This window comes from Hypanus sabinus, chromosome 4 (assembly GCF_030144855.1).
Source record: "Hypanus sabinus isolate sHypSab1 chromosome 4, sHypSab1.hap1, whole genome shotgun sequence".
NCBI lineage: Eukaryota > Metazoa > Chordata > Chondrichthyes > Myliobatiformes > Dasyatidae > Hypanus > Hypanus sabinus.
The window spans coordinates 134,741,746-134,768,974 of record NC_082709.1 but is presented as its reverse complement, the minus strand read 5'-3'; the positions used below and the strand labels follow the sequence as shown (position 1 = coordinate 134,768,974).

Here is a 27,229-nt window from a genome sequence, read left to right as displayed (position 1 = left end):
GAAGTCTGAATAATTTATCATGGCTTTAATGTTTATTAGCATACCTGAACTGTTCACTTATAAGTATCCATTGGACTATAACTACTTGACCACCTTCAATGTATCAAAGTCCAATATCTCAATAATTTTAGATTGCTTTCTGCCTTGGAACTATTTCAAGATGAAACCTGGGGGATCTAACAATTATTAAACTTGCATTCTATAATTTAGTTGGTAACACTGAATGAAATTCAGCTGTTAGCACAGTGATGAAGTTGGCTGCTGGTCACTGGGCCAAAATCACTAGCACATTGTCTGAAAGCATGCCACTAGAGATAGAAGCCTTATTCTATGTGCCAGTTACCCATCTGAAGTGGCTGAATCTTTTTCCTTCCGTAAGTACTGAAGCCAAAAATGATTTAATGAGCTCGCACAAAACTGTGACAAACTAGCCTGACATTTTATAAGCACAACAAGTATTCTGATTAATAAGTACCCTCGGGGCTGTATACTTTTACATAAGAAGTATGCCGTGCAATAGAACATACAAGTGCTTTTTATTTATCATAGCATACAGCAAATCTGAATGGAATATTAAGTATATATAGAAATTCAGACATAATCAGTAAAGTACCTAGCAGCTTAGAGCTAAAGAATAAGGTAAGTGATCTGACATGGAACAGAAATAATTAAAAATATACATCTAATAGAGAACAAAATTCTGGTTCAGAGTCAGAATTATGTTTAATATCATCAGTGCATATCATGAAATTTGTGGTTATGCGACAGCAGTTCATTGTGATACAGAATAATAAAAAGCTGTGAATTATGGTAAGTACTGTGTATATATTTAAAATGTCAAATTAAATAAATGCAAAAAGTGAAAAAGAGAAGTGAGGTAGTGTTCATGGGTTCAATGTCCATTCAGAAATCTAATAGTGGAGAGGAAGAAGCTACTCATGAATCTTTGAGTGCTTGCCTTCAGGCAGATGGTAGCAATGAGAAGAGAGCATGTCCTGGGTGATGGGGACCCTTCATGATGGATGCTGCCTTTTTGAGGCTTTGTTCCTTAAAGATATCATGGATGCTGGGGGGGCTAGTGCCCAAGATTGAGCTGACATCTTTGAGTTCATAACTTCCTGCAGCTTTTTTCAATACTGTGCAGTGCCCCCCCCCCAAACCAGACGGTGATGCAGTCAGTTAATATGTTCTCCGTAGAAATTTGCAAGTGTCATTGGCGACATACCAAGTCTTCTACAGCTCCTAATGCAATATAACCGCTGTCATGCCTTCTTTGTAGCTGCATTGATATGTTGGGACCAGGACAAATCCTCAGAGATGTTGACACCCAAGAACTTGAAATTGCTCATCCTTTCCACTTCTGATCCCTCAATGAGGACTGGAGTGTGTGCCTCTGTCTTTCCCTTTTTGAGGTCCACAAACAATGCTTTGGTCTTATTGATGTTGAGTGCAAGGTTATTTCTGCAACTGCACTCAAACAGCTAATATATTTTGCTCCTGTACACCTTCTCATCACCATCTGAAATTCTGTCATCATCCTCTGAAAACCTGGTTCTCAATGCTCCCTTGTACAATTATATCCAGCATTTCCACACTTGCAGATCCCAGTGCTGTGAGCTTAGCCCACTGATATACTCGCTTTACACCCATGACTATGTGACTGTGTGAAGTTCCGACACCATATTCAAGATTGCTGATGATAAACTATTATGTATCAAAGGTGATGATAAATGAGCATACAGATTGAAAATTTGGCTGAGTGGTGCAAAAACAACAACTGTGTGAGAACATAACATCAATGTGAGAACTGATTGTGGACTTCCGGAGAGGGAAACCAGAGGCCCATGCTGGAGAATCAGAGGTGGAGAGGGTCAGTAACATTAAATTCCTGGGTGTTACTATCTCAGAGGACCTGTCCTGGACCCTCGTATACAGTAATTGCAAAGAAAACATGATGGTGCCTTCCTTAGGAGTCTGTGGAGATTGGTCATGACATCACAAAACTTGTTAAACTATTATAGATCTGCAGTAGAAGGTTTATTGACTGGCAGCACCACAGCCTGGTATGGGAACACCAAGGCCTTTGAGCGGACAGTCCTACAAAAGTTAATGGATTCAGTCCAGTACATCACAGATTATGCCCTCCCGGCCACTGAGTACACCTACATGAAACACAATCATAGAAAAGCAGCATCCATCATCAAAGATCCTCACCACCCAGGCCGTGCTCTTTTTTGGTGATGCCTTCAGGTAGAAGGCACAGGTGCCTGATTACTCACACTTCTAGATTCAAGAACAATTACTACCCCTCAACCATCAGCTCTTCAACAAAAAAGGATAGATATACTCATCAATTGAGATGCTCCCACAACAAATGATCTCACATTCTTTATTTTGTTATTTCATGCTCTCGGTATTTATTGCTCTTTATTTATATTTGCATTTGCACAGTTTGTTGTCTTTTGTGTTCCACTTGATCTTTCATTGATCCTGTTTACAGTTACTATTCTATAGATTTGCGAAGTATACCCACAGGAAAAAGAATCTCAGGGTTGTATGTAGCGAAATTATATGTACTCTGATAATAAAATTTACTTTGAACTTTGCCTAGCCAAACAGTCGTGCATGTAGAGAGAGTAGAGCAGTGGGCTAAGCACATGTTCTTGATGTGCACCAGTGTCGAGATATTATTACTGGATTTCTGGTCTTCTGATGACGAATTTGAGGGTCCATTTGCAGAGGCAAATGCAGAAGTGTAGGTTTTGGAGCTTTTTGATCTAAGCTGTAGGAATGAATGTATTAAGCACTGAGCTGTAGTCTGTAAACAGCAGCCTGATGTATTAGTATTAGTTATTAATGAAAACTCATGGTTGTACATTTCTGCTCTTAAAATTTTTAAGTTTGTTCATGATTCTTTGAAATATTTGCAAAACTATAAAATAAATACTTGAAAGCTTTCTTCAAAGTATTAGTTTGATCCTTTGCAGTATACTTATCAGCTAAGAATTACTGATATTTATTGATATGCAATATGATCATGTAAATAATAAAACTACTTCTCTAGTCTAGAAAATAAACTCCTTACAATATAAACTATTTTATTTCAAAATACAATGTTGTTTGCAAATGACAGTAGATGTTAGTGTTTTAATGATACTCCGTTTAAGGGCAATCAAGATTTTTCAGCAAATGTTTGATATGGACAAAATGTCTGCTTTGTATTTCCTTGAAATGACACAACAATTTTGCAAAAGGCCACAAGAGATGAAAAGAATGAACTGGACCAAAAAAAGAGAGAAAGATGAAGCAAATTATAATGCAACATAAAATCGTTCCCAAAGCTTATTCAGAGAACAGAATGGAATATAGTAGTAATGCCATTTGCAAGGTTCATGTGGTTCCATAGTGCATTGAAGGTGAGTTATAATCCCAGCATGGGCAAGATGAGGATATAAAGAAATAAGGAGTCAATGTGAATCAAATAAACATAATGGGTGTTAAAGGGGAAAACTACCACAGATGTAAGGATGAGAAAAATTGATTGCCTCTGCCACAGCAGGTCCAAACACAGCCAATTCAGTCCCATGCATACATAAGCAGTAAGGCAGAGCAATCAGAGAGTCATAGAGCATTACCACACAGAAATAGACCCTTCAGCTCATTATTCCAAGTCAAACTATTAATCTGCCTACTCCCATCAACCTGCAATTAGACCATAACCGTCCATATCCCTCCCATCTACATACCCATCCAAATTTCTCTTAAAATCAACCTCGCATCCACCACTTACACCGGCAGTTCATTCCACACTCTCACCACATTTGAAGTGAAGTACTTCCCTTTCATGTTCCCCTTAAACATTTCACCTTTCAACCTTAACCTATGACCTTTAGTTTTAGTCTCACCAGCCTCAATGGAAAAAACCTGCCAGTATTTACTTTATCTATACCCCTCATAATTTTGTGTATCTCTATGAAATTAGCCCTCTGTCTTCTACGTTCTAGGGAATAAAGTCCTAAACTATTCAACCTTTCCGTATAGCTCAGGTCAAGTCCTTCCAACATCCTTGTAAGTTTTCTCTGCACTCTTTCAATCTTCTTTAGATCACTCCTGCAGGTAGTTAACTAAAACTGGACACAATATTCCAAATTAGGCCCCACCAATGTTTTATACAACTTCAACATAACAACTGCCAACTCCTGTGCTCAATACATTAATTTATGAAGGTCAATATGCTAAAAGCTTTCTTTACAATGCTATCTACATTACCTGTAATGCCACTTTCAAGGAATTATGGATCTGTATTCCCAGATCCCTCTGGTCTACCACACTCCTCAGTGCTCTACCGCTCCCCAAGTAAGACTTACCCTGGTTGGACCTCACAAAGTGCAACACCTCACAATAGCATGCATTCAATTCCATCTGACATTTTTCTGCCTATTTTTCCAGCTGGTCCAGATTCTGCTGCAAGCTTTAATAGTCTTCATTGACCACTACATCCCCAATCTTGTTGTCATCCACAAATCTGCTGATCCATTTTACAACATTGTCATCCAGATCATTGCTATAAATGGACCCAGTACCAATCCCTGCGGCACACCACTAGTCACAGGCCTCCAGTCAAAGAGGCAACCATATATTACCACTCTCTGACTTCTCCCACAAAGTCAATGCCAAATCCAATTTACTACCTCATCTTGAATGCTGAGCATCTGAATATTCGTGACCAACTTCCCACGTGAGACCTTGTCAGAAGTCTTGCTGAGGTCCCTGTAGACAATATCCACTGCTTTGCCTTCATCAACTTTCCTTTTAATGTCCTCAAACAACTCTATCAGATTAGTTAGACATGAGCTAATCTATCCTTAATCAGCTAGTTACCTATCCAAATACTTATATATCTGGTCCCTAAGGACAGTGATTCTCAATGTGGGCCATGCTGGGTTTACTCAGGGCCATGAGTGAGAAACAAGAAACTGGGGACCACAAGAGTTTTGAATGGGCCATGGTAGGTTTACTGTTTTAATGAAATATTACTAAAATGTATCAAATGTATCAATGAAAAGAAATGAATATATGTAAATTAATTTGTAGTAAATGTGATTGACATTGACACCACATTGCAAGAAAGCCTTATTGAACTGCAGAGTGATATAACAGCTCAAGCAGAATTCAAACACAACAAGCAAGATTTCTGGATAACTAGTGATATTCAAAATAATGCTCTGGTAGAATGCAAAGTTGTTTTTAATTGGATTTCTCACCTCTTATCTAGTTGACTGTGGTTTTAGTCAAGCTCTTCACCTGCTATCAAAAACTCATAGCTATCTTGATGTTGTGAAAAGAAATGATTTCCAATTATCTTTAATCAAGTTGCAAGTCATTAATTTGCAACAGTTGCATGGATCCCACTAAATACCCGAAGTAACAATAATAAGCACTTTTTCATTGCCTGTTGGAAGCATGTTATATGTTTTATAAATTGAGTGTCCTATTCAGAGCTTTGAAATAGTGTTATTTTTCATGGACGCCTGTAACGTTATAGTTAACATACAGTTTAATAATACCTATAACCTGTTAAAACATAAATATCAATTGTATATTAGAATAATTAATACAATTGACCAAAAAGCCTCAAGCAACAAATGGAGATTTATGGTATGGAGGGGCTACTGCACAGAACTGAAAGAAGCTGCGGAAGGTTGTAAATCTAGTCAGTTCCACCTTGGGCACTAGCTTACAAAGTACCCAGGACATCTTTAGGGAGCGGCGTCTCAGAAAGGCAGGGTCCATTATTAAAGATCTTCAGCACCCAGGGCATGCCCTGTTCTCACTGTTACCATCAGGTAGGAGGTACAGAAGCCTAAGGGCACACACTCAGTGATTCAGGAACAGCTTCTTCCCCTCTGCCATCCGATTCCTAAATGGAAATTGAAGTTTTGGACATTACCTCGCTTTCTTTTAATATACAATATTTCTGTTTTTGTGCATTTTTAATAATCTATTCAATATACATAATTGATTTACTTGTTTATTTATTGTTATGTTTTTTTTCTCTCTCTGCTAGATTATGTATTACATTGAACTGCTGCTGCTAAGTTAACAAATTTCACATCACATGCCGGTGATAATAAACCTGATTCTGATTCTGATTCTGGTGGGTGGGGGCCACAGAAGTAAATAAAAACTACAAGTGGGCCACAAGCAGAGAAAGGTTGAGAATGACTACCTTAGAATACCTTCCAATGACTTTGCCACTACTGATGTCAAGTTCACAGACCTATAATTTCCTGGTTTAGTCTTAGAGCCTTTCTTAAGCAACAGAACAACATTAATTATCCTCCTATTCTCCTAAGGTTGTTTTAAGATTGTTTTATGTATCTCTGCTACAGCCCCTGTAATTTCTTAACTAGCCTCCCACAGGATCCAAGAGAACATCTCATCAGGCCCTGAGGATTTATCCACCCTAATTTCCTCCAAGACAGCAAACACCTCCTCCTCTGTAATCTGAGTAGGGTCCATGACCTCACTGCTGATTTGCATCAATTTTATAAACTCTGTATCCATCTACTGAGTAAACACAGAAGCAAAAAATCCATTTAAGAGCTCCCCCGTCTCTTTTGGCTCCATGCATAGATAACCACTCTTCAAAGAATACATGGAACACCAATAACAGTACACGGCAGTACAGGCCCTTTACCCCACAATGTTGTGCCAATCCCTTATCCTACTCCAAGATCAACTGAACCCTTCCCTCCCACATAGCCCTTCAATTTTGTTTTATCTAAGTGTCTCTTAAGTGTCCCTAATGTATTTCCCTCTACTATTACCTCTGGCAGCACATTGTACACACCTACCACTCTCTGTGTGAAAAAACTACCCCTGACATCCCCCTAAACTTTCCTCCAATCACATTAAAATTACACCCCTACGTATTAGCAATTTCTGCCCTGAGAAAAAAGTCTCTGGCTGTCCATTCTACTTATGCCTATTATCATTTTATACACCTCTATCAAGACACCTCTCATTTTCCCTCACTTGAAAGAAAAAAAATTCTAGCTCGCTCAACCTTTCCTTTATAAGACGTGCTCTCCAACCTAGGCAGCATCCTGGTAAATCTCATCTGTATCCTCTCTAAAGCTTCCACATCCTTTCTATAATGCGGTGACCAGAACTGAACATAATACTCCAAAAGTGTGGTCTAACCAGCATTTTATAGAGCTGCAACATTACGTCGCAGCTCTTAAACTCAATCCCCAACTAATGAAGGCCAACGCACCATATGCCTGCTTAACAACCTGATCAACTTGCACTGTGAACTGGAGCAATCTATGGACACAGACCCCAAGATCTTTCTGTTCCTTCACACTGTTAAGAATCCTGCATTCTGCCTTCAAGTTTCATCTTCCAAAGTGAATTACCTCACACTTTTCTAGATTGTACTCCACCTGCAACTTCTCAGCCCAGTTCTGCATGCTATCTATGATCTGTTGTAACCTGTGACAAACTTCTACACTGTCCATAACACCATCAACCTTTGTGTCATCTGCAAACTTAGTAACCCTTCCACTTCCTCAACCAAGTCATTTATATGTAAATATCCCAAAGATCAGGGGTCCTAGGACTGATCACGGTGGAGCACCATTGGTCATTGACTGTCAGGTAGAATATGGTACATCTACTATCCCCATTTGCCTTCTGTGGGCAAGCCAATTCTGAATCCATGCCACCAAGTTTCCCTGCATTCCATGACTCCCAACATGCTGAAAGAGCCTACCATAGGGATTCCTGTCAAATGCCTTAATAAAATTGATATGCACCATATCTTCCTAGCAGTAAAAGCCTTAATACAAACATGAAAGAAGAAGCCCTTGTAAGATTTAGGCCTGGGCTTTAGCTTCCTGATAACTTGGAGTCAGGAATGGCAGGATGAGAGGAAGGGGAATAGTAGACAAAAAGCAGAACTCAGTTCAATTCATTTTGGCACAACCATAACAGATTATTAATTTCCATCACAGCTTTTTGTGCTGAGCAAAGACAATGATGATGAACACAATTCAGTTTCAACCCCAAAATTTAATATATCCTGTAAGCTTGACACTTGAGAGCTTTCTGAGTTGTATGAATCACCAAATTGATTGGCAAAATGGGCTACAAATGCACAAGGCTACCTCTAAAATTATAATCCCTTCCCTAAAACTCATGCTGAGGCTGTAAGAGCAACAATAGGTGTCCTAATCCCAATGAAGAGTGGATTATCTCCACCAAAGTTGCCACAGACATCAGCGGCCACTGTCTGGTCCTCCACACTTGTATTTAGTGACTCTGGTGCTTTGGTGAACTTATTTAATTGGGGAAGTTGAGCACAATGGTACATTCACCCACATCCTGAAGCACCAAATCTCACTTTGGGGATCCATCAAGAGCCCTTTTCCTCTGCCCTTCCACACAGCTACTTCTGATCAGCCTCATCTTTCTGCAGTGTTGTATCTTTCCTTCATTGTCACAATCCATCCATGCAACATATATTCACTCTTGCTCAAAATTCTCTTCTTTCCCCCCTTGCGGAGTCTGGAAAGCTGGACAAAGAACTGAAGGTATCACTGCAAGCTCCAGCCAGTTGTCATCAGTGAAGTAATTAGCTTTAGAGCTAAACACCATGACCAAATCTATGATAACTACATGTGGAGAGATGTATGTCTCACAGCTACGTGATTACAGAATCATTTTGTCCTGTTATCACAACAATCGATATAATAGATTCAATGTCAGAAATAAATAACTTCCATGGTGAAGATTCAGACATTTTATTCCATGCAAACCATCAATCAGAACGTGCAACAGACTGATGATCTCATAAGAGGATACTCACTGTCACAAACTTATAAGACCATAAGATATAGAAGCAGAAGCAGGCCATTCAGCCCATCAAGTCTGCTCCATCATCCAATCATAGCTGATCCAATTCTTCCAGTCATCCCTACTACCCTGCCTTCTCCCCATACCCTTTGATGCCCTAGCTAATCAAGAACCTATCTATCTCTGCCTTAAATGCACCCAATGATGGCCTCCACAACCGCTCGTGGCAACAAATTCCACAGATTTACCACCCTCTGACTAAAGTGATTTCTCCACATCTCTGTTCTAATGTGCCAAGCTTGCACCTTGTACTTTGTTCAGCTGCCACAAAACAACAAATTTCGCAAAATATATTGGTAATGATAAAACCTGACTCTGCTTTTCCCCCCACTACTTTCAAATCTCTTAGTATCTCTCCTTTCAGTTAGTCCTGACGAAGGGTCTCGGCCCAAAACGTCGACGGTGCTTCTCCTTATAGATGCTTGTGGTGAACTACGTGTGCCTATCTGGACATGCCCCCTGCTGACTGCTCCTGTGGCTCCTCCCACAGGCCCCTGTATAAAGGCGATCTGAGGCCTATGCTCGGCCTCAGTCTCCAGGATGTAGCATGATGGTCACTCACTGCTGGTTCCTTCTTCCAGTCAATAAAAGCCGATATCTCGCCTTTACGTCTCAGAATGAGTTATTGATGGTGCATCAATTTTATTGACTGGAAGTTTTAAAACATGGAAACCGTTTTACGTCCAGAAAGGTTGGATTTGGACCCTCAAGACCCTGAAGCAGCTCTTGCTTTTGAACTCTGGCTTGCATGCTTCCAATCATACTTGGAGGAGTTTCGTGCAACTGACCCTGCCTCGAGGGTCACCCCAAAAGTTTATTCCATTATCCGGGACCTGCCGACCTACGATGGGGCACTAGACGCCCTCAAAAGACAGTACCTGCGGCCAGTGAACACCATCTACGCAAGACATCGTTTAGCTACCAGGTGACAGCCGCCTGGCGAATCGAGCGCCGAGTTTCTCCGAGCACTACAGACACTTGTCCAAACTTGTGACTGCAAGACGCTCACGGCAGAACAGCATGCGGAGCTGCTGGTGCGAGACGCCTTTGTGACGGGACTGAGGTCAGTGTACATGCGCCAGCGGCTGCTGGAAAAAGCCGATCTTACCTTACGCTCGGTGATCGAGACGGCCAACGCTCTGGAAGCTGCTCTGCACAACGCTGATGCTGTCCAGTCGCGCGATTCCCCGCCGGTTCCGTGGACACCTCAGACCCCGCCACCGCCGGCTCCCAGGAGCGAATTCGCCAATGCCGCTGCCAGTCGCGATTCCACCAGCTCCCCGAACCCGACCACGGCTGCGGCCCATCAGAAGCCCGTGCTTTGTTATTTCTGCAGACTCAAAAAGCACCCCCGAAAACGCTGCCCAGCGCGAGAAGCGACCTGCTCCAGCTGCGGAAAGCGGGGCCATTTCGCCAAGGTCTGTAAGTCTAAACTATCAGCGGAGTGTAGCGCTGCAGGTGAGACGTGGGGGCCGCCATCTTGCATACCCGGATGTGGGCGGCTATCTTTGTCTGCGTCAGCATGCCCCGCCCCCGACCCTCCGAAGCTTACCGGGTACCCCGGATGTGGGCGGCCATCTTTGTCAACGTCAGCACGCCCCGCCCCCGACCCTCGGATGCTGACCGGGTACCCCGGATGTGAGCGGCCATCTTTGTCGACGTCAGCTCGCCCCGCCCCCAACCCTCCGATGCTTACCGGGTACCCTGACGGCTCAACTCTGGCCACTGTAACCCTCGACCAAAGCGCCCCACACCAGCTTGCAAGGTCTATGATGGACATCCAGGTGGAGGGGCACAGGACTAGATGCCTGTTTGACACGGGCAGCACTGAGAGTTTTATTCACCCGGACACAGTGCAACGCTGTGGACTCACAACACAGCTGGTAAGTCGGAGGATCAATTTGGCTTCTGGGTCGCATTCCGCAGACATCCGGGCGGGTTGTGTAGCGACGTTGGTGGTGCGAGGCACAGAATATCGGAACTTTGCGCTACTGGTCATGCCTAATCTGTGCGCACCTGAGCTATTGGGGCTGGACTTCCAGAGCCGTCTCGAAAGTGTGACTATGGTATATGACGGGCCCCTCCCACCACTCACTGTCCGGAATCCTCAGTTTTGTGGGACTTCATCACTACTGACCACACACCACACGGGCCCACACGTCCCATCCAGCACCATGCCGACAGCTGCGCTACCGACACCACTTGCAGTCTCTCCACCCTCAAGGTCCCTCCCCCACTGCTGTTCGCCAACCTGACCCCCGACTGTAAACCTGTGGCAGCTAAAAGCAGGAGGTACAGCGCGGGGGACAGGGCCTTCATTCAGTCAGAGGTGCAGCGTCTGCTCAGGGAGGGGATCATTGAGCCCAGCACAAGCCCTTGGAGGGCCCAGGTGGTTGTTGTTCGGACTGGGCAGAAAAATAGGATGGTGGTGGACTATAGTCAAACCATCAATAGGTTCACGCAGCTTGACATGTACCCCCTACCCTGCATCGCAGATATGGTAAACCAGATAGCTCAGTACAAAGTGTACTCGACAATAGATCTGAAATCCGCTTATCACCAGCTCCCCATCCGCCTAGAGGACTGCCCCTACACCGCCTTCGAGGTGGGTGGCAGGCTGTATCACTTCCTGCGCGTCCCTTTTGGTGTCACGAATGGTGCCTCTGCCTTCCAGAGGGAAATGGATCAGATAGTGGACCAGTACCAACTGATGGCCTCATTTCCCTATCTGGATAACATCACTATCTGTGGTTGTGACTGGCTGGATCACGACGCCAACCTCCAACGATTTCTCCAAGTGGCCGCAGCTCTGAACCTTACTTATAACAGGGACAAGTGTGTGTTCGGAACCACCCGACTCGCTATCCTTGGGTATGTCGTGGAAAACGGGGTCATTGGCCCTGATCCCGACCATATGCGCCCCCTGTTAGAACTCCCTCTTCCCACCACTCTCAAAGCCCTCAGACGGTGCCTGGGTTTTTTTTCCTATTTCGCCCATTGGGTCCCCCATTACGCAGACAAGGCCCGCCCCCTGGTCAAGTCTACCACGTTTCCCCTCTCTGCTGAGGCCCGCGTGGCCTTCAGCTGCATTAAAGGGGACATTGCCAAAGCTACGATGCATGCGATGGACGAGACCATTCCCTTCCAAGTGGAGTGTTTCGCTTCCGATTTCACTCTGGCTGCTACCCTCAATCAGGAAGGCAGACCAGTAGCATTCTTTTCTCGTACCCTCCAAGGCTCTGAAATTCGGCACTCCGCGGTGGAGAAAGAAGCCCAGGCCATAGTTGAGGCTGTTAGGCACTGGAGGCACTATCTCACTGGCAAAAGGTTCACCTTGCTGACCGACCAACGCTCGGTTGCGTTCATGTTCAGCAACCAACAGTGGGGCAAAATCAAAAATGATAAAATTTTGCGGTGGAGAATAGAACTCTCCACCTACAACTATGATATTCTGTACCGGCCTGACAGACTCAATGAGCCCCCTGATGCCCTATCCCGGGGAACGTGTGCCAGCACACAGCTCGACCGGCTATACGCCCTTCATGCACAACTTTGTCATCCAGGGGTCACCCGATTTTACCATTTCGTGAAAGCCCGGAACCTGCCGTACTCCCTGGAGGACATCAGGACGATGACCAGGGACTGCCAAATTTGCGCTGAGTGCAAACTGCACTTCTACCGTCCTGACACGGCACAACTTGTCAAGGCCACCCGCCCTTTTGAGCGACTGAGTATTGACTTTAAGGGCCCCCTTCCCTCCACCGACCGCAATGTCTATTTTCTCAATGTTATCGACGAGTACTCGCAGTTCCCCTTTGCGATTCCTTGCCCCGACACCACTGCCACGTCCGTCATAAAAGCCCTGCACCAGCTCTTCACTCTGTTCGGGTATCCCTGCTATATCCACAGTGATAGAGGGTCCTCCTTTATGAGTGACGAGCTGCGCCAGTACCTGCTAGCTAGGGGCATTGCTACTAGTCGGACCACGAGTTATAATCCCCGGGGAAATGGACAGGTAGAGCGGGAGAATGCCATGGTGTGGAAGGCCACACTTTTAGCCCTTAAGTCAAAAGGGTTGCCGGTCTCTTGATGGCAGGAGGACCTCCCTGAGGCACTCCACTCTATCCGCTCTCTGTTATGTACGTCCACCAATGCCACCCCTCACGAATGCCTATTCTCTTTTCCCAGGAAGTCTGTCACTGGGACCACCCTACCAGTTTGGCTGACGTCCCCGGGGCCAGTGCTGCTCTGGAAACATGTGAGGAGTAATAAATACTCCCCGCTGGTTGAGAGGGTTCACCTTCTACATGTGAACCCCCAGTATGCCTACGTGGTCTTACCTGATGGGCGGGAGGACATGGTCTCCATCCGCGACCTGGCACCCGCAGGTGCAGCAGACCACTACCCTGAAGGCTCTCCGGTAACTATGAACCCTGTGCCTGAGGTGACACTGTGCTCACCAGGCCCTACACAGACTCCTCACGACACTTATATACCAGGCGTTTCGTACGCATATATACCAGGCGCCTCGCAGATGCGTGAGGGATCACTGGCGCCTAGTGGGCTGGAACCAGCACAACCTCCGTCTCCTGTGCAATCACCAATGTCGCCGGCATCTGTGCAATCACAGCCGGTGCTACGTAGATCGCAGCGACAGATTCGACCACCTGATAGACTTGACCTGTAAGAAACTTCGCCACATGGGGACTCTTTCAAACAGAGGGGGGGGGTGAATGTGGTGAACTACGTGTGCCTGTCTGGACATGCCCCCTGCTGACTGCTCCTGTGGCTCCTCCCACAGACCCCTGTATAAAGACGATCGAGGCCTGATGCTCGGCCTCAGTCTCCAGGATGTAGTATGGTGGTCACTCACTGCTTGTTCCTTCTTCCAGTCAATAAAAGCCGATATCTCGCCTTTACGTCTCAGAGTGAGTTATTGATGGTGCATCAATGCTGCCTGGCCTGCTGTGTTCCACCAGCATTTTGTGTGTGTTGTCTGATTTTGATACTGTTTCTGACACTACATAGGTCTGTGAAAAGAATCATTCTGTCAAATGGTGAATCACTCATCACAAGAGCAGGAGCAGATAAAGGAGGTAGGGACATCAAAGGAAAGTAAATATCTGAAAGCCTTTCTAAGCTCTGCATAGGCAGTTCGCAGATACTGTTCACAAACCTGATACCCCGAGAAAAGTAGTAAGGAATGTGGCTGATATCCCAGGCCCCTGAGCACATTTGCAAAAAAAAAAACAGAATGGTAGAAGAACTCAGCTGCATCTGCAGATACAAAAGATGCAAGTTGATGTTTTGGAAATTTTGTTCCGGATTCCTGCATCTGCAATGTCTTTTGTTTTCATGTACTGGGAAATGTTCTTCTTGCATGAGAATGTTACAAAATTGTGGTATCTGTGACCAGCTCTTCATTCAGGTAAAGAAGGACCACCTGCATTGCAGGTTTTAGTTTTCAGTTTCTTGTGATTGCTCAGTATTCCTCCAGGCCTTACCGTGTGTCTGCATGAGCAGATCTCAGAGTAATGAGAATGAGAAGAGCTGTAAAAGTGCATCAACCAGGTAAACGGATCAGAATGTTGAAAGCAAACAGCAGCATTCTCAAAGTCAGCCCAGATCTTCCAGAAAAAACTTTCCAAATGTTTATAAACTAAGAACCAATACAGCTCCAGTGAAGAAAGTCTTTTAGATTCACCAGAAACAATAGCCATGAGGCTGTACAATTGATTTCCAGATTTACCTGTCAGCTCTTCAGGAATAGCTCTTATATAAGTTCTCTGGTGAGTTATAGAAAGCTTGTGAAAACTGATAGAGTTCAGACTTTCTGTAATGATTTAGGAATCAAGCCACCTCATTCATACAGATTGCAAATAAAAAACTGCTGGAGGTATTGAGCATGTCACAGAGCATCTGTGGAAGCAGAAGGATAGTTCACATTTCAGGCCATCCTGCATCAGATCTTTGACCTGAAACATCAACCAGTTTTTGCCTTCACAGGTGTTGCCTGGACTACTGAGGTTCTAGCATCTGTGTTTTTTGTTTGCATCTCTCATGAAAGTTTCTTCATTATAGTTTATTGGGTTAATTGTGAAAATGAGTGGGACCGCATTGAGTTTATGCTGCACCATAACATTTAATGACTTTAGTACCACATTCTTTTTCAAACCCACAGAAAATAATATTTTTCCTTCTGAGCCGATTGAATTTTTGAAAAGATGACTTAGAATTATCTTGCAAGGGAATGAGTTGTATTGGTTGGAAAATACAAAGTTCAAGGTTCAAAGATCTGAGTAAATTTATTATCATAGTATGTACTGTATATGATACCATATACTATACTAATATTCATTTTCCTTCAGGCATCTACAGAACAATAAATAAATTCAATAGAATTTATGAAAAATAATACATAACAAAGTCTGATAAACATCCAATGTGCAAAAGAGGACTAATTGTGCAAACAATACATAAAAAAGTAAATAAATAAAATTGAGAACATGAATTGAAGAATCATTGAATGTGAATCAACAGGTTAGGGAGGCAGCAATTGGGTGAGTGAAATTATCCACACTGGTTCAGGAGCTTGATGGTTGTAGGGTAAAGACTGTTCCTGTTTGTGGGGATAACACCAGGAAATTTAAAGCTACAGACCCTCTCCACCTCCAATCTCCGAATGAGGTCTGGCTCATGGACTGCAAGCTTCTTCCTCCTGTAGGCAACTCTTTGGCTTTGCTGACATTGAGTGAAAGGCTGTTACTGTGGCACCATTCAACCAGGTTTTCAGTCTCCCTCCTACTTGCTGATTAGTCACATCTTTGATTTGGCCAACAATACTGGTATCATCAGTGGCATTGGCACTGTACTTAGCCACACAATCATAAGTATAAAACTAGTTTATTGATTCCTTAAGGTTGCCATAAATGGGGGAGGTAGTAGGCTTAAGTTCCCACTACTTCTGTGCACTTCAGATAGCCTCTGATAACCAAGTCCAAAAGTCCAACTCCTGGACTTCCCGTGTTACTTAGCTGCTAAACCCAGCAGAGCTATTCTTACTGACAGAAGAAAGGACAAAGGCATGTTACTGCTGCGTTAAAAGCAGTCGCTTCAGGCAGATGGAGCTCATCAGCTGTGGCTGGCAGTTCATCTAGGGGAAGAAACACTCTGATCTCAAACCTCAGATGCCTTGTGACCATACCCACTCATGGGGAAGGCTTCAGGCATAACACTAAGGAAAAATCTGAAGCTGGAGTCCTACATTGAGTTCGACGCTGAATGACGAATCCTGCACTGGGGCTGATGCCAAACTGTATTAGTCTCTGCCGTTCCTTTGGATTCATGAGCTGCGTGGATGGGGGTGGGGGTGCCTGCTACGTGGGTATCAGCTTGCTCTCCATATCACACTGCCTTGGCATGTAGCACATAAACGTCTAGGATGCAATGTCCATGGTCAACCCCAACCAGCACAGTGCCTCGATACCTATGTTAATTTCCAAGGCAATGAGTTGCATTGTTTCAACACTAAGAAAATAACACATTCATATGTGATGAAGGGATACATTTGTCGAAATGTTTCCTGAATAAGCTCACCGGTACGCAAGTGAAGTAACAATTGGCGTAAGCACATGTGGACTGGAGAGAAAAGTAAAACATTCGAGCTGCAACAACAGCTGGGGAAGTGGGATGTTCTTGCCTCAACCAATTGACTCTTACTTAATTTCACTGCAGGCCCCATTAAATGCTGCAATAAAATCTTTGCAGGGGCAGTTGATGGAGTCAGCCAGCCAGATAGTGCACATGACACACAGGCACTTTAGGAACTCTGATTTTCAATTCTCCTGAAGTAAGTGCTGGGTGTCCTTGACAGCAAATCTGTTAGAGAAGTTACTCATGCAATCTACTAACTTCACTTCACCTGATTCTCCATTCTACTGTAGCAAGAATTACAATGACTTCACTAAAGCAGATAAAGGAACATGGATTCAGGAGTCCCACAGTATGGAAACAGGTCTTTTGTCTGACTGAATGAATGTAGACCATCAAGCACCCATTTACACTGATTCCTTTTATTCAGGAGAACATGAAATCTCCGCACAGACTGCACCAGATGTCAGGATTGAACACAGTTTGCTCATCATATCAGGGTACTCAAAGCTCAATTAATAGTCTAGCTCTGAAAACTCATGATAGAGACACTCTCATGACAGGACATTTCATACTCTTCTTTAGAATAATTGAAGTTCCTGATGTAGAACTACTTTTAATTAGTGTACATTGTAAACAGTTGATTGTGGAATTGTTATCGAAGTTGTAGATTGTGTTGTGACCTCCATTGCACCTCCAGTCTTCCCGACCACAAAATTACAGACATCCACCTAATGCTTCAATCCTTCAGCCTTCTCCTTTTGAGCACCATAATAATGATACGGGGAAGGCAACTCAAGTGGAACAAACTCCACAGAACCAGCCAGACAAAAGTTATACGCAGAAATAATTTCCTAAAAAGAAAGGCCTGCTTTAATCTTATGATTCCATTGTAGAAGCCAGTAGTCAACCAGCTCTCGTGAAAGTGATCCTTAACTGGCAAGTAAAATCAGTGCAAAAATACAGGAAGCAAAGAGGCAAGTTACTTTTTTCAAAAAAAAACAAATTTCTCTTAAATGTTTTAATTAATTATTTATGGTTTAGTTTATTTTATTCATTTCTAAATTCAAAAAAATACAAAATTATTTCCATTAATGTCAATAATTTATGAACATCTCAGAATTCTAGAGATATGTAAAAACTGTTAAAAAGCTACTTACAGCTTTAACAGCTGCCAAAACCAGTCACTGCCAAAAGCCTTCATCTTTGAATAACATGAAAGATTAATGAAATGTGTTCGTTTGCTCACTATCTACTATTGAATTGTCACAGCCTTTTCACGTTATCACACTAGAATGTACATCAAGACTGAGAAAGTGCTTACCACTGAGTAATTCGAGGAAATGTGCTGCGGAAGTTTGTAAAGCAATGCGGTGACCAATTACACTGGTAAAATTGCAAAGCCCTATTTCAGTCCTGATTTGCCATAATGACAAAACTCATGAAATTTCTTGGTTTCCAGTAAAGAACACTGATAGCCTGAGTAAAGCATGCCTGACTAAAACATAGCCTGACAAGGATTATAGAGGCCCATTCGTGGCTCCCTTGATTCTCAGCTGCAGAAAGGGTAGTGTGGGATAATACAGGTATTCATGTGGAAACTGACAAAACTGCCTTTTTGTGTCTTGGTAAAATGAAGTAAAAACCCTTTTGTCCTTATCTCCTCAGTAATGTCCTTAATATATTTATGATGCCTTTCTATTCACCAGCGAGAGCTACTGCAACCCTTTTAAACGATGTATGAGTCTTTTGTCTCTATCTGCATTCTCTCTCAACCTTGGCAGTGATATCAAAAGTATGAGAGGTGACTGTTGTCGGGAAAGGGCATATGAAAATCTGTTAATGAGTGGATCTTGTTGGACAAGTACAAAGTAACTCTGGCAGAATCAAGAAAAGAACATTGTTGTCAGAAGTGTTCCCCACTACAGAGAGTGATAATGAAATTCTTTCAACCCTAGAAGATCAGAGCTGCTTCCTTTGCATCTGCCTCAGCCAACATAGGCATGCTGTGCCTTCTGAATCTCAAAATTACCCAGAATGTACTTCCAGTATGAATAGATGAAAGAGCAGCATCACTTGACCTCATCATAATATACAGTATTTAAACTTCTGGGGAGTAGAAGGAAGCACCAAAAGGCAAAAAGCATTAAGGTTGATAAGCAGAAAGCTAGCGGAAATGAATTCCTCCTGCCACTAAAATGTATTCGCTCAACTGTACTCGGGAATTATGACAAGAAAGCTACAAAGTCGAATCTCCCATAGAGGTACACTCCGTGGCCAATCTATTAGGTACACCTGTATATATGCTCGATAATCAGCCAAATATGTGGCAGCAACTCAATGCATAAAAGCATTCAGACATGGTCAAGAGGTTCAGTTGTTGTTCAGACCGAACATCACAACGGGAAAGAAATCTGATCTAATTGACTTTGACTGTGAATCATTGTTGGTGCCATATGGGGTGGTTTGCGCTCCCTGAAACAGCTATGGTGCTTCTTGGGCTTCTCCAACCGCTACCACCATTTCTTCAGGAACTACAGCCAAACTGCGGCTCCTCCCTAAACAAATCAATTACCTCCTGGATAACCTGATCTGCTGCCATGGACCATGCTTTCAGGGAGCTCAAGAGATGCCTCACCACTGCTCTCATTGTCTGCCAACCAAACCCTTCCTGATACTTTGTGGTAGAAGTAGAGTCATCTGATGCGGGTGCTGGGACCACCCTCTTCCAGCAAGGACTGGACAGGAAGACACACCCTTGTGTCTGCTTCCCACACAGATTCAACTCTGCACTATGAAGTAGGAGACAGTGAACTACTCACCATTAGAAGGGCCTTGGAGAAATGAAACATTGGCTGATAGAAAACACTTCCTTATCAGGACTGACCACCAGAACTTGATATCCATACAATAGTCCCGCCAATTCAACCCACATCAGGCTCACTGAGACCCTTCCTCCAGGAATTCAACCTCACCATCTCCTACAAGCCCGGCTCCAAGAACTCTAAGGTGATTGCCCTGACTCAACAGTTCGACCCAGCTGAAACACAGATCTACCCTCAGACCATCATCCATCCTCACAGATTCTTGTCCTCTGATCGTCTGGGCTATTGAGAACCAGATCTGCCCGGCCCTACAGTACAAGCCTGCTGCAGCCAGCACACCCAACGTGCTGGCAGTCGTGTGTTCTGAGTCACTCCAGTGGGCCCACTCCTCACCCCTCTCTGGCCATCCAGGTGCACGACAGACCCTGGATTTTCTTCCACTCTGATCCTGGTGGGCCACCATGATCATGGAAGTACATTGGTTGGTCACTGCCTACCTTCAGTGTACCCAGTCCAATTCCTCCGACCAGTGTCCATTTAGGTTCCTGCAGTACCCATCATCCACAGACTAGTGGTCAATCAGAAAGAGCCAATCAGCAAGTGGAGAAGTTTCTGCAATGCTTCACAGCCTCTGGCCCTTCCACACAGATTCATCTGCTCTGGGCCGAAGTATCCTACAAATTACTCACCTCCTCGGCCACAGGTATGTCACCCTTTGAAGTGCTTCATGGCTGTCAACCCCCTTTTACTTCCCATGGAGGAGCCTAGGGCCACCAATGACAGAATGCTTGGAAGAGGACACGGAAGGCCATCCTAGCTGCCAACTGCCCCTACTGCTGTCAGGTTAATCACTGCCACCACCCAGCCAGACTACACCGGCCTGGATACTGTGTCTGGCTTCCATCCGACATCTGTTCCTGCGCTCCAACTCCCCCAAGCTCTCCCCCCAGTTCACTAGTGTCTGTGAGATTACCCGACGCATCAACCCAGTCATTCACCATCTCCAACTGCCTCAGTTCTTCAGAATCACACCTACCTTTCATGTGTCCTGCCTCAAGCCCATTGGCCATTGACTACTCAACCCACTTGAGCTTGCACCTCCAGAATCAGGGATGGTGGAAGTTGGTCCAGTGTACGTGGTTCGCTGGTGGATGGATTGACATTGTCATGGACAGGATGTGCAGTATCTGTTGGACTGTAAAGGGTATAGCCCAGTGCAGAGGTCATGGGTGCCTTCCAGTTTCCTCTTGGATCCATCACACATCAAGGAGTTCCACCAGATCATCCTGGGGCTGTCTGGAGCCCGCCATTGGGGGGGGGGGGGTTGGTGGTGGTTCCTAACAGGCCTGCGCAGGCAGCTTCAGGTCTCCACACAGCTAACACGAGTCCCCTGCCAGTTGTTTCCAACGCATCACGTAGAGACAGAAATATGGGAAGAGGGGGTGGGGTGGCCCTGTTGGTGAGGAATGAGATTCAGTCCTTAGCAAGGGGTGACTTAGGAACAGGGGAAGTAAAGTCTGTGTGGATTGAGCTGAGGATCAGTAAGGGTAAAAAGACCCTAATGGTTGTTGTGTACAGGCCCCCAAACAGTAGCGTGGATATTGGGTACAAGTTGATTAGGGAGTTAACATTGGCATGTGCTAAAGGTAATGCAGTCATTATGGGAGATTTCAACATGCAGGTGAACTGGGAGAATCAGGTAGGTGCTGGACCCCAGGATAGGGAGTATGTGGAGTGTCTAAGGGATGTATTTTTCGAATAGCTTGTGCTTGAGCCAACCAGGAACGAGGCTATTTTGGACTTGGTGATGTGTAATGAACAGGAATTGATAAGTGATCTTGAAGTAAAGGAGCCATTAGGAAGTAGTGATCATAACATGATAAGTTTTTATCTACAATTTGAGAGGGATAAGGGCAGATCAGAGGAGTCAGTGTTGCAATTAAATAAAGGAGACTACGGAGCCATGAGGGAAGAGCTGGCCAAAATTAAATGGGCGGATGCCCTGGCAGGAAAGACAGTGGATCAACAGTGGCAGATATTCTTGGGGATAATACAAAAGATGCAAAAGCAGTTCATTCCAATGAGAAGGAAGGATTCAAAGAGGGGGAAGGGGCCACAGTGGTTGACAAAGGAAGTCAGAGATTGTATAGCATTAAAGAAAAAGAAGTATGACAGGGCTAAGATGAGTGGGAATACAGATGATTGGGAAAGGTTTAAGGAACAGCAGATCTTAACTAAAAAAGCAATACGGAGAGAAAAAATCAGGTATGAGCACAGTCTAGCCAGGAATATAAAAGGGGATAGCAAAAGCTTTTTTAGCTATGTGAAGAGAAAGAAGATAGTTAAGAACAATGTTGGCCCCTTGAAGAATGAATTGGGAGAAATTGTTATGGGAAACAGGGAAATGGCAACAGAATTTAATGTGTACTTTAGATCTGTCTTCACCAGGGAGGACACAAGCAATCTCCCAGATGTATGGATGGGCCAGGGTCATAAGATATCAGAGGAATTGAAACAGATTGACATTAGGAAAGAAACTGTGATGAGTAGACTGATAGGACTGAAGGCTAATAAATCCCCGGGTCCAGATGGTCTGCATCCAAGGATTCTAAAAGAGGTGGCTCAGGAAATTGCGGATGCATTGATAATCATTTTCCAATGTTCCTTATATTCAGGATCAGTTCCTGAAGATTGGAGAGTGGCTAATGTTATCCCACTTTTCAAGAAGGGAGGGAAGGAGAAAACGGAGAACTATCGCCCTGTTAGCCTAACGTCAGTTGTGGGGAAGATGCTTGAGTCCATTATTAAGGACGAAATAGTCGCATATCTTGATGGCAGTAATAGGATTAGGCCGAGCCAACATGGATTTACCAAGGGCAAATCATGCTTGACTAATCTGTTGGAGTTTTTTGAGGGTGTAACAAGGATGTTAGACGAGGGTAATCCAGTGGATGTAGTGTACCTAGATTTTCAGAAAGCATTCGATAAGGTGCCACATAGGAGATTGGTGAGTAAAATCAGAGCTCATGGCATTGGGGGCAGGGTTTCAACATGGATAGAAAACTGGTTGGCAGATAGAAAGCAAAGGGTAGCAGTGAATGGGTGTTTCTCGGACTGGCTGGAGGTGACTTGTGGGGTGCCACAGGGCTCTGTATTGGGACCACAGCTCTTTATGATTTAGATGAGGGCATTGAAAACTATATCAGCAAGTTTGCTGATGATACTAAACTGGGTGGCAGTGTGACATGCGAAGAGGACGTTAGGAGAATACAGGGAGACTTGGATAGGCTGGGTGAGTGGGCAGATACTTGGCAGATGTCATTCAATGTGAATAAATGTGAAGTTATCCACTTTGGAAGCAGGAACAAGAGGGCAGAGTATTGTCTGAACAGTGTAGAGTTAGGTCAGGGAGAAATGCAAAGAGACCTAGGAGTCCTAGTTCATCAGTCAATGAAGGTGAATGAGCAAGTGCAACAGGCAGTGAAGAGGGCAAATGGAATGTTGGCCTTTATTACAAAGGGAATTGAGTACAAGAGCAAGGATGTCCTTTTGCATTTGTACAGGGCCCTGGTGAGACCACACCTGGAATATTGTGTACAGTTTTGGTCTCCAGGTTTAAGGAAGGACATTCTGGCAATTGAGGAAGTGCAGCGTAGATTCACTAGGTTGATTCCTGGGATGGCAGGGCCGTCTTACGCAGAGAGATTGGAGAGATTGGGCTTGTACACACTGGAATTGAGGAGATTGAGAGGGGATCTGATTGAAACGTTTAAGATAATTAAAGGATTTGATAGGATTGAGGCAGGAAATACGTTCCAGATGTTGGGAGAGTCCAGTACCAGAGGGCATGGATTGAGAATAAGAGGTCAGTTATTTAAAACAGAGTTGAGGAAAAACTTCTTCTCCCAGAGAGTTGTGGAGGTGTGGAATGCACTGCCTCGGAAGACGGTGGAGGCCAATTCTCTGAATGCTTTCAAGAAGGAGCTGGATAGATATCTGATGGATAGGGGAATCAAAGGATATGGGGACAAGGCAGGGACTGGGTATTGATAGTGAATGATCAGCCATGATCTCAGAATGGCGGTGCAGACTCGAGGGGCCAAATGGTCTACTTCTGCACCTATTGTCTATTGTCTATTATCACCTGAAGCCTATTTAAACCCGGCTCTCAGCCACAATCCTTGTTCACTCACAGAAACCAGACATCCTCAACCAGTTGCTCTTAGCCCTCAGTTATCATGTTTTGCCTTGTGATTAAGTATCTGCTCTATTGCTTCATGGCCCTCGCAGCTTGTTATTTTGCAGCTTATTAGTAGAATAGCATACTTAAGCTGATAACATTTCCAGAGCTCTACATTTGGGTCTAGTCTCCTCTACATTTCCTGACAAATAATCATTGGTCATCGTTTTGGTCACCAGCCTGGAGACACCCCCCCCCCCCCCCCCGTACATAACTGCTTCTTTTCCTAAAAGCTGTTATAAAGAGCCCATGGGACATTTCTTCAGAGTGAACGGGCACACAGGAAAATAGTATGGGTTAGGAAACAAACTTTTATTCTTGCAATTGTGAAGTATTGCAGTATCAGAAAAAATGTAAACAGATCAGGAGGAACAAGGAGACTGGGATTATCAGTGAAATGTTTAAAAAAAAACTGTTACGAGAAATATTTTCCAATTTCCATCCTCTCCATATGAATGTGTTAGATATTCTAATGGGAAAAACATGATTGACAAAGACGCTCTTGTTTCTTTAATAGAACGTATAACGCAGACAGCGGGATAGATGCAACCAATCACAAGAAGTGATTAGCAGAATAACCTACAACAGCCCACAGGACAACTCTGTCCGTCTCATGTTATTACTTTTAAATTAAATAAAACTGTCAGCTCATTTATATAGAATCGAGCTGCTGGCTTAGCCAAATTGATTGGCAGTTACTTGATGAATGCGGCATGCAGGGTCAGCCACAGAATTGCCCATTTGCAGTCCACTGTAGTGTTGGTTCCACGGTTTTATCATGTATATCATGCAGCTAATTTCTAATAAAACTTTAATTTCCTATAGTTTCCTCTTTTACTTTTATTATCATTTTATTGTAAAATAATCCCAAAAATTGGCTTATTTTCATGTATTAGAATATTGAAGACAATTTCTTATTTTGACAATATGTCACTTCTTACTTTGAGGAATGACATACACTCAGTAGCTACGATATTAGGTGCCTCCTGACCCTGATAAAATTGACACTGAGTTCATGCTTGTGGTCTTCTGATGCTGTAGTTCATCCACTTCAAGGTTTGACATATTGTGTGTTCAGAGGTTCTCTTCTGCACACCACTGTTGTAGTGCGTCGTTATTTGAATTACTGTAGATATATGGTCACCTTGAACCAGCCTGGTCTTTCACTTCTAACCCCTCTCATTAACAAGGTGTTTTTTTCCACAGAATTGCCACTCATTGGATGCCTTGTTTATTGCACTATTCCCTACAATCACTAGGGAATGTTGTGCTTGAAGATCCCAGGAGATCAGCAGTTTTTGAGGTACTTAAATCACCCCATCTGGCACCGACAATCATTCCACTGTCAAAGTCACTTAAGTTACATTTCTTCTCTATCCTAATATTTGATCTGAAAATGACTGAACCTCTTAACCATATCTGCATGTTTTTATGCACTGAATTGCTGCCATGTGAATGGCTGATTTAATATTTGCATTAATGAACAGATGTGCAGGTGTGCCTAATAAAGGGGCCTGTGAGTGTACATAACATCTTTGTATGCCAAAGAAAACAGAAGTCCACCGCAGTAACTAGTGGCTCTAAATACTGAAGGAAACCAAAAGCACCCAAATTTTCTTTGCATTCCCACTGACAAAAGGGGTAGCAGTGTTCATACCCACAATATTCCTCTAATTTAAAAATGATACATGACCTAATAGATGATACCCCTTAACATTTTCTCTGCTTATTAGGACAGAACTATTTTTACTGGTGGTCTACAGCCTGGAAATGAGCAAGAGGATATTTATATGCTTTGCAACTTTGCAACTGACAGCATGAACGCTTCAGATGAAGCTGCAAGTAGGAAGGTATTACACAAAAGCAAAGTGGATAACCTTCTGGGCTAATATCCAGAGAACTGGTTGAGAATTTTATTCCTACTACAACAACAGGGGAAGTTAAATTCAAGTAATTCAATAGATGTGGAAATAAAAATGAATACAAATAATGGTGAGTGTTAAACTACTGATTTGTTGTCTCACATTCTGATCTGGAATAATTCAAACCAATATTCAAAATTCGTGATTCAAGATTTGTAATGTTACTTCCTGTACACGAGTGTAAACAAGAATGAAATGATTGTTACTCCAGATCCGATGAAGCATAAAAAAAACACAGAAGTTAAAGATAACACTAAAAATTTTAAAAAAACACAAATAGCTTATATACATAGATTGATTGTATGTCCATAAAGCACTGCTAGGCTATATATAGGTGTCTGACAAGAATTAAGAAAGTAGCGGTGGAGTTAAAGGGTCGAGGTGTTGATCAGCCTTACTGTTTCAGGAAAGTAACTGCGTTTCAGTCTGGTGGTCCTGGTGTGGATGTTATGTAGACTCCTCCCTCATAGGAGTTTGTCAAACAATCCATGAGCAGGGTGGGTGGGATACCCCCTGATATTTCTGGCTCTTTCCCAGCACCTTTCTGTATATATGTCTTTGGTGGCATGTAGGCTGGTGCCAGAGATGAATTTTGCAGTTTTGACTACCCGTTGTAGTTTTCCTGTCTGGCAGTGCAGTTTCTGCACCAAGCAGTTTGTCAGGATGCTCTCTACTGCCATCTGTAGAACAAATTGAATATAGGCATGCAAAGTCCAGCTCACTTCAGCCTCCTCAAACAGCAACAGTTAAGTTTCCTTAACTGTGGTGAATGTGTTCTGGGACCCTGAGAGGTTGTGTGTGATGTGCACTCAAGGATTTTGAAACCGCTTGCAGTTTCCACTGCTGTGCAGCTGATGTAAATGATAAGCACCACTACTGCTATGTCATCTGCCAACTTGAAACTGATTGTAATATTGCAGTAAACTCACCTTACTGCGCAGGACACCGCTGGAATCTAGGGCAGCAATGAAGATCCTCCATTTCTGTCAGTCCTTCGCCACTCAGAGGATTCCTGACAGCTGTTTCCCTAATGGTTTTGTTTTACCAGTCAAGGATGTTAGCCCCGAGCTAAACCCCCAAACCTGGAAGACCGAAGAACCACTCTTCGTCTGACCTCTACCCTTTGACCTGTTTGCCATGGGTGACCCAACCAAGGGTCAAAGCATAAAGCCATGACTCCAGCCAACATAACATTCCAGGTCATTAAGGCATGCAAGCATCCAAACGATGATAATGTTGTGGTGCTCTTGGAGAGTGGCAAACTCAACTGCTGTTGAACTGATGCATCAAACAAGACAGATTGGGATATTTTGGGCTGGGTAATTAATATAGATCTGACAAAACTCTTGAAGGAATTTAAAAGTAAGAGAGTTCAGATGTGACCTTTTTTGTTCTTCCCAGTCATTTGAAAGATTTTCCTTTCAATGGCTATTTCTATGCACTAATTGGGTGGCATGGTAGCATAGTAGTTAGTGCAATGCTGTACAGTACCAGAGATAGTCGATTCCCACCGCTGTCTGAAAGGAGTTTGCTATGTTTTCCCTGTGACTATATGGGTTTCCTCTGGGTGCTGCAGTCTCCTCCTATGGTCCTAAAAGACAGACTGGTTAAGATTAGGTTTAGTTATTTGTGGGCCTGCTTTGTTGGTGCCGAAAGAGTGGTGACATTTGCAA

At 43.7% G+C, this 27,229-nt stretch overlaps 1 protein-coding gene and 1 long non-coding RNA gene across 2 annotated transcripts; both read left to right on the top strand.

The window, feature by feature from the left end:
* The first annotated feature begins 253 nt into the window (after positions 1-253).
* Positions 254-27,229, top strand: LOC132393216 (uncharacterized). Its single transcript, XR_009511796.1, has 3 exons — positions 254-374; positions 24,841-24,937; positions 25,368-27,229. It is a non-coding gene; the product is annotated as an uncharacterized LOC132393216 (long non-coding RNA).
* Positions 6,282-13,827, top strand: LOC132393215 (uncharacterized). The gene is made up of 2 exons (XM_059968194.1): positions 6,282-10,802; positions 13,108-13,827. Exons 1-2 carry the CDS (start codon positions 9,993-9,995, stop codon positions 13,186-13,188), a joined length of 891 nt encoding a protein of 296 aa, XP_059824177.1. The 5' UTR covers positions 6,282-9,992; the 3' UTR covers positions 13,189-13,827.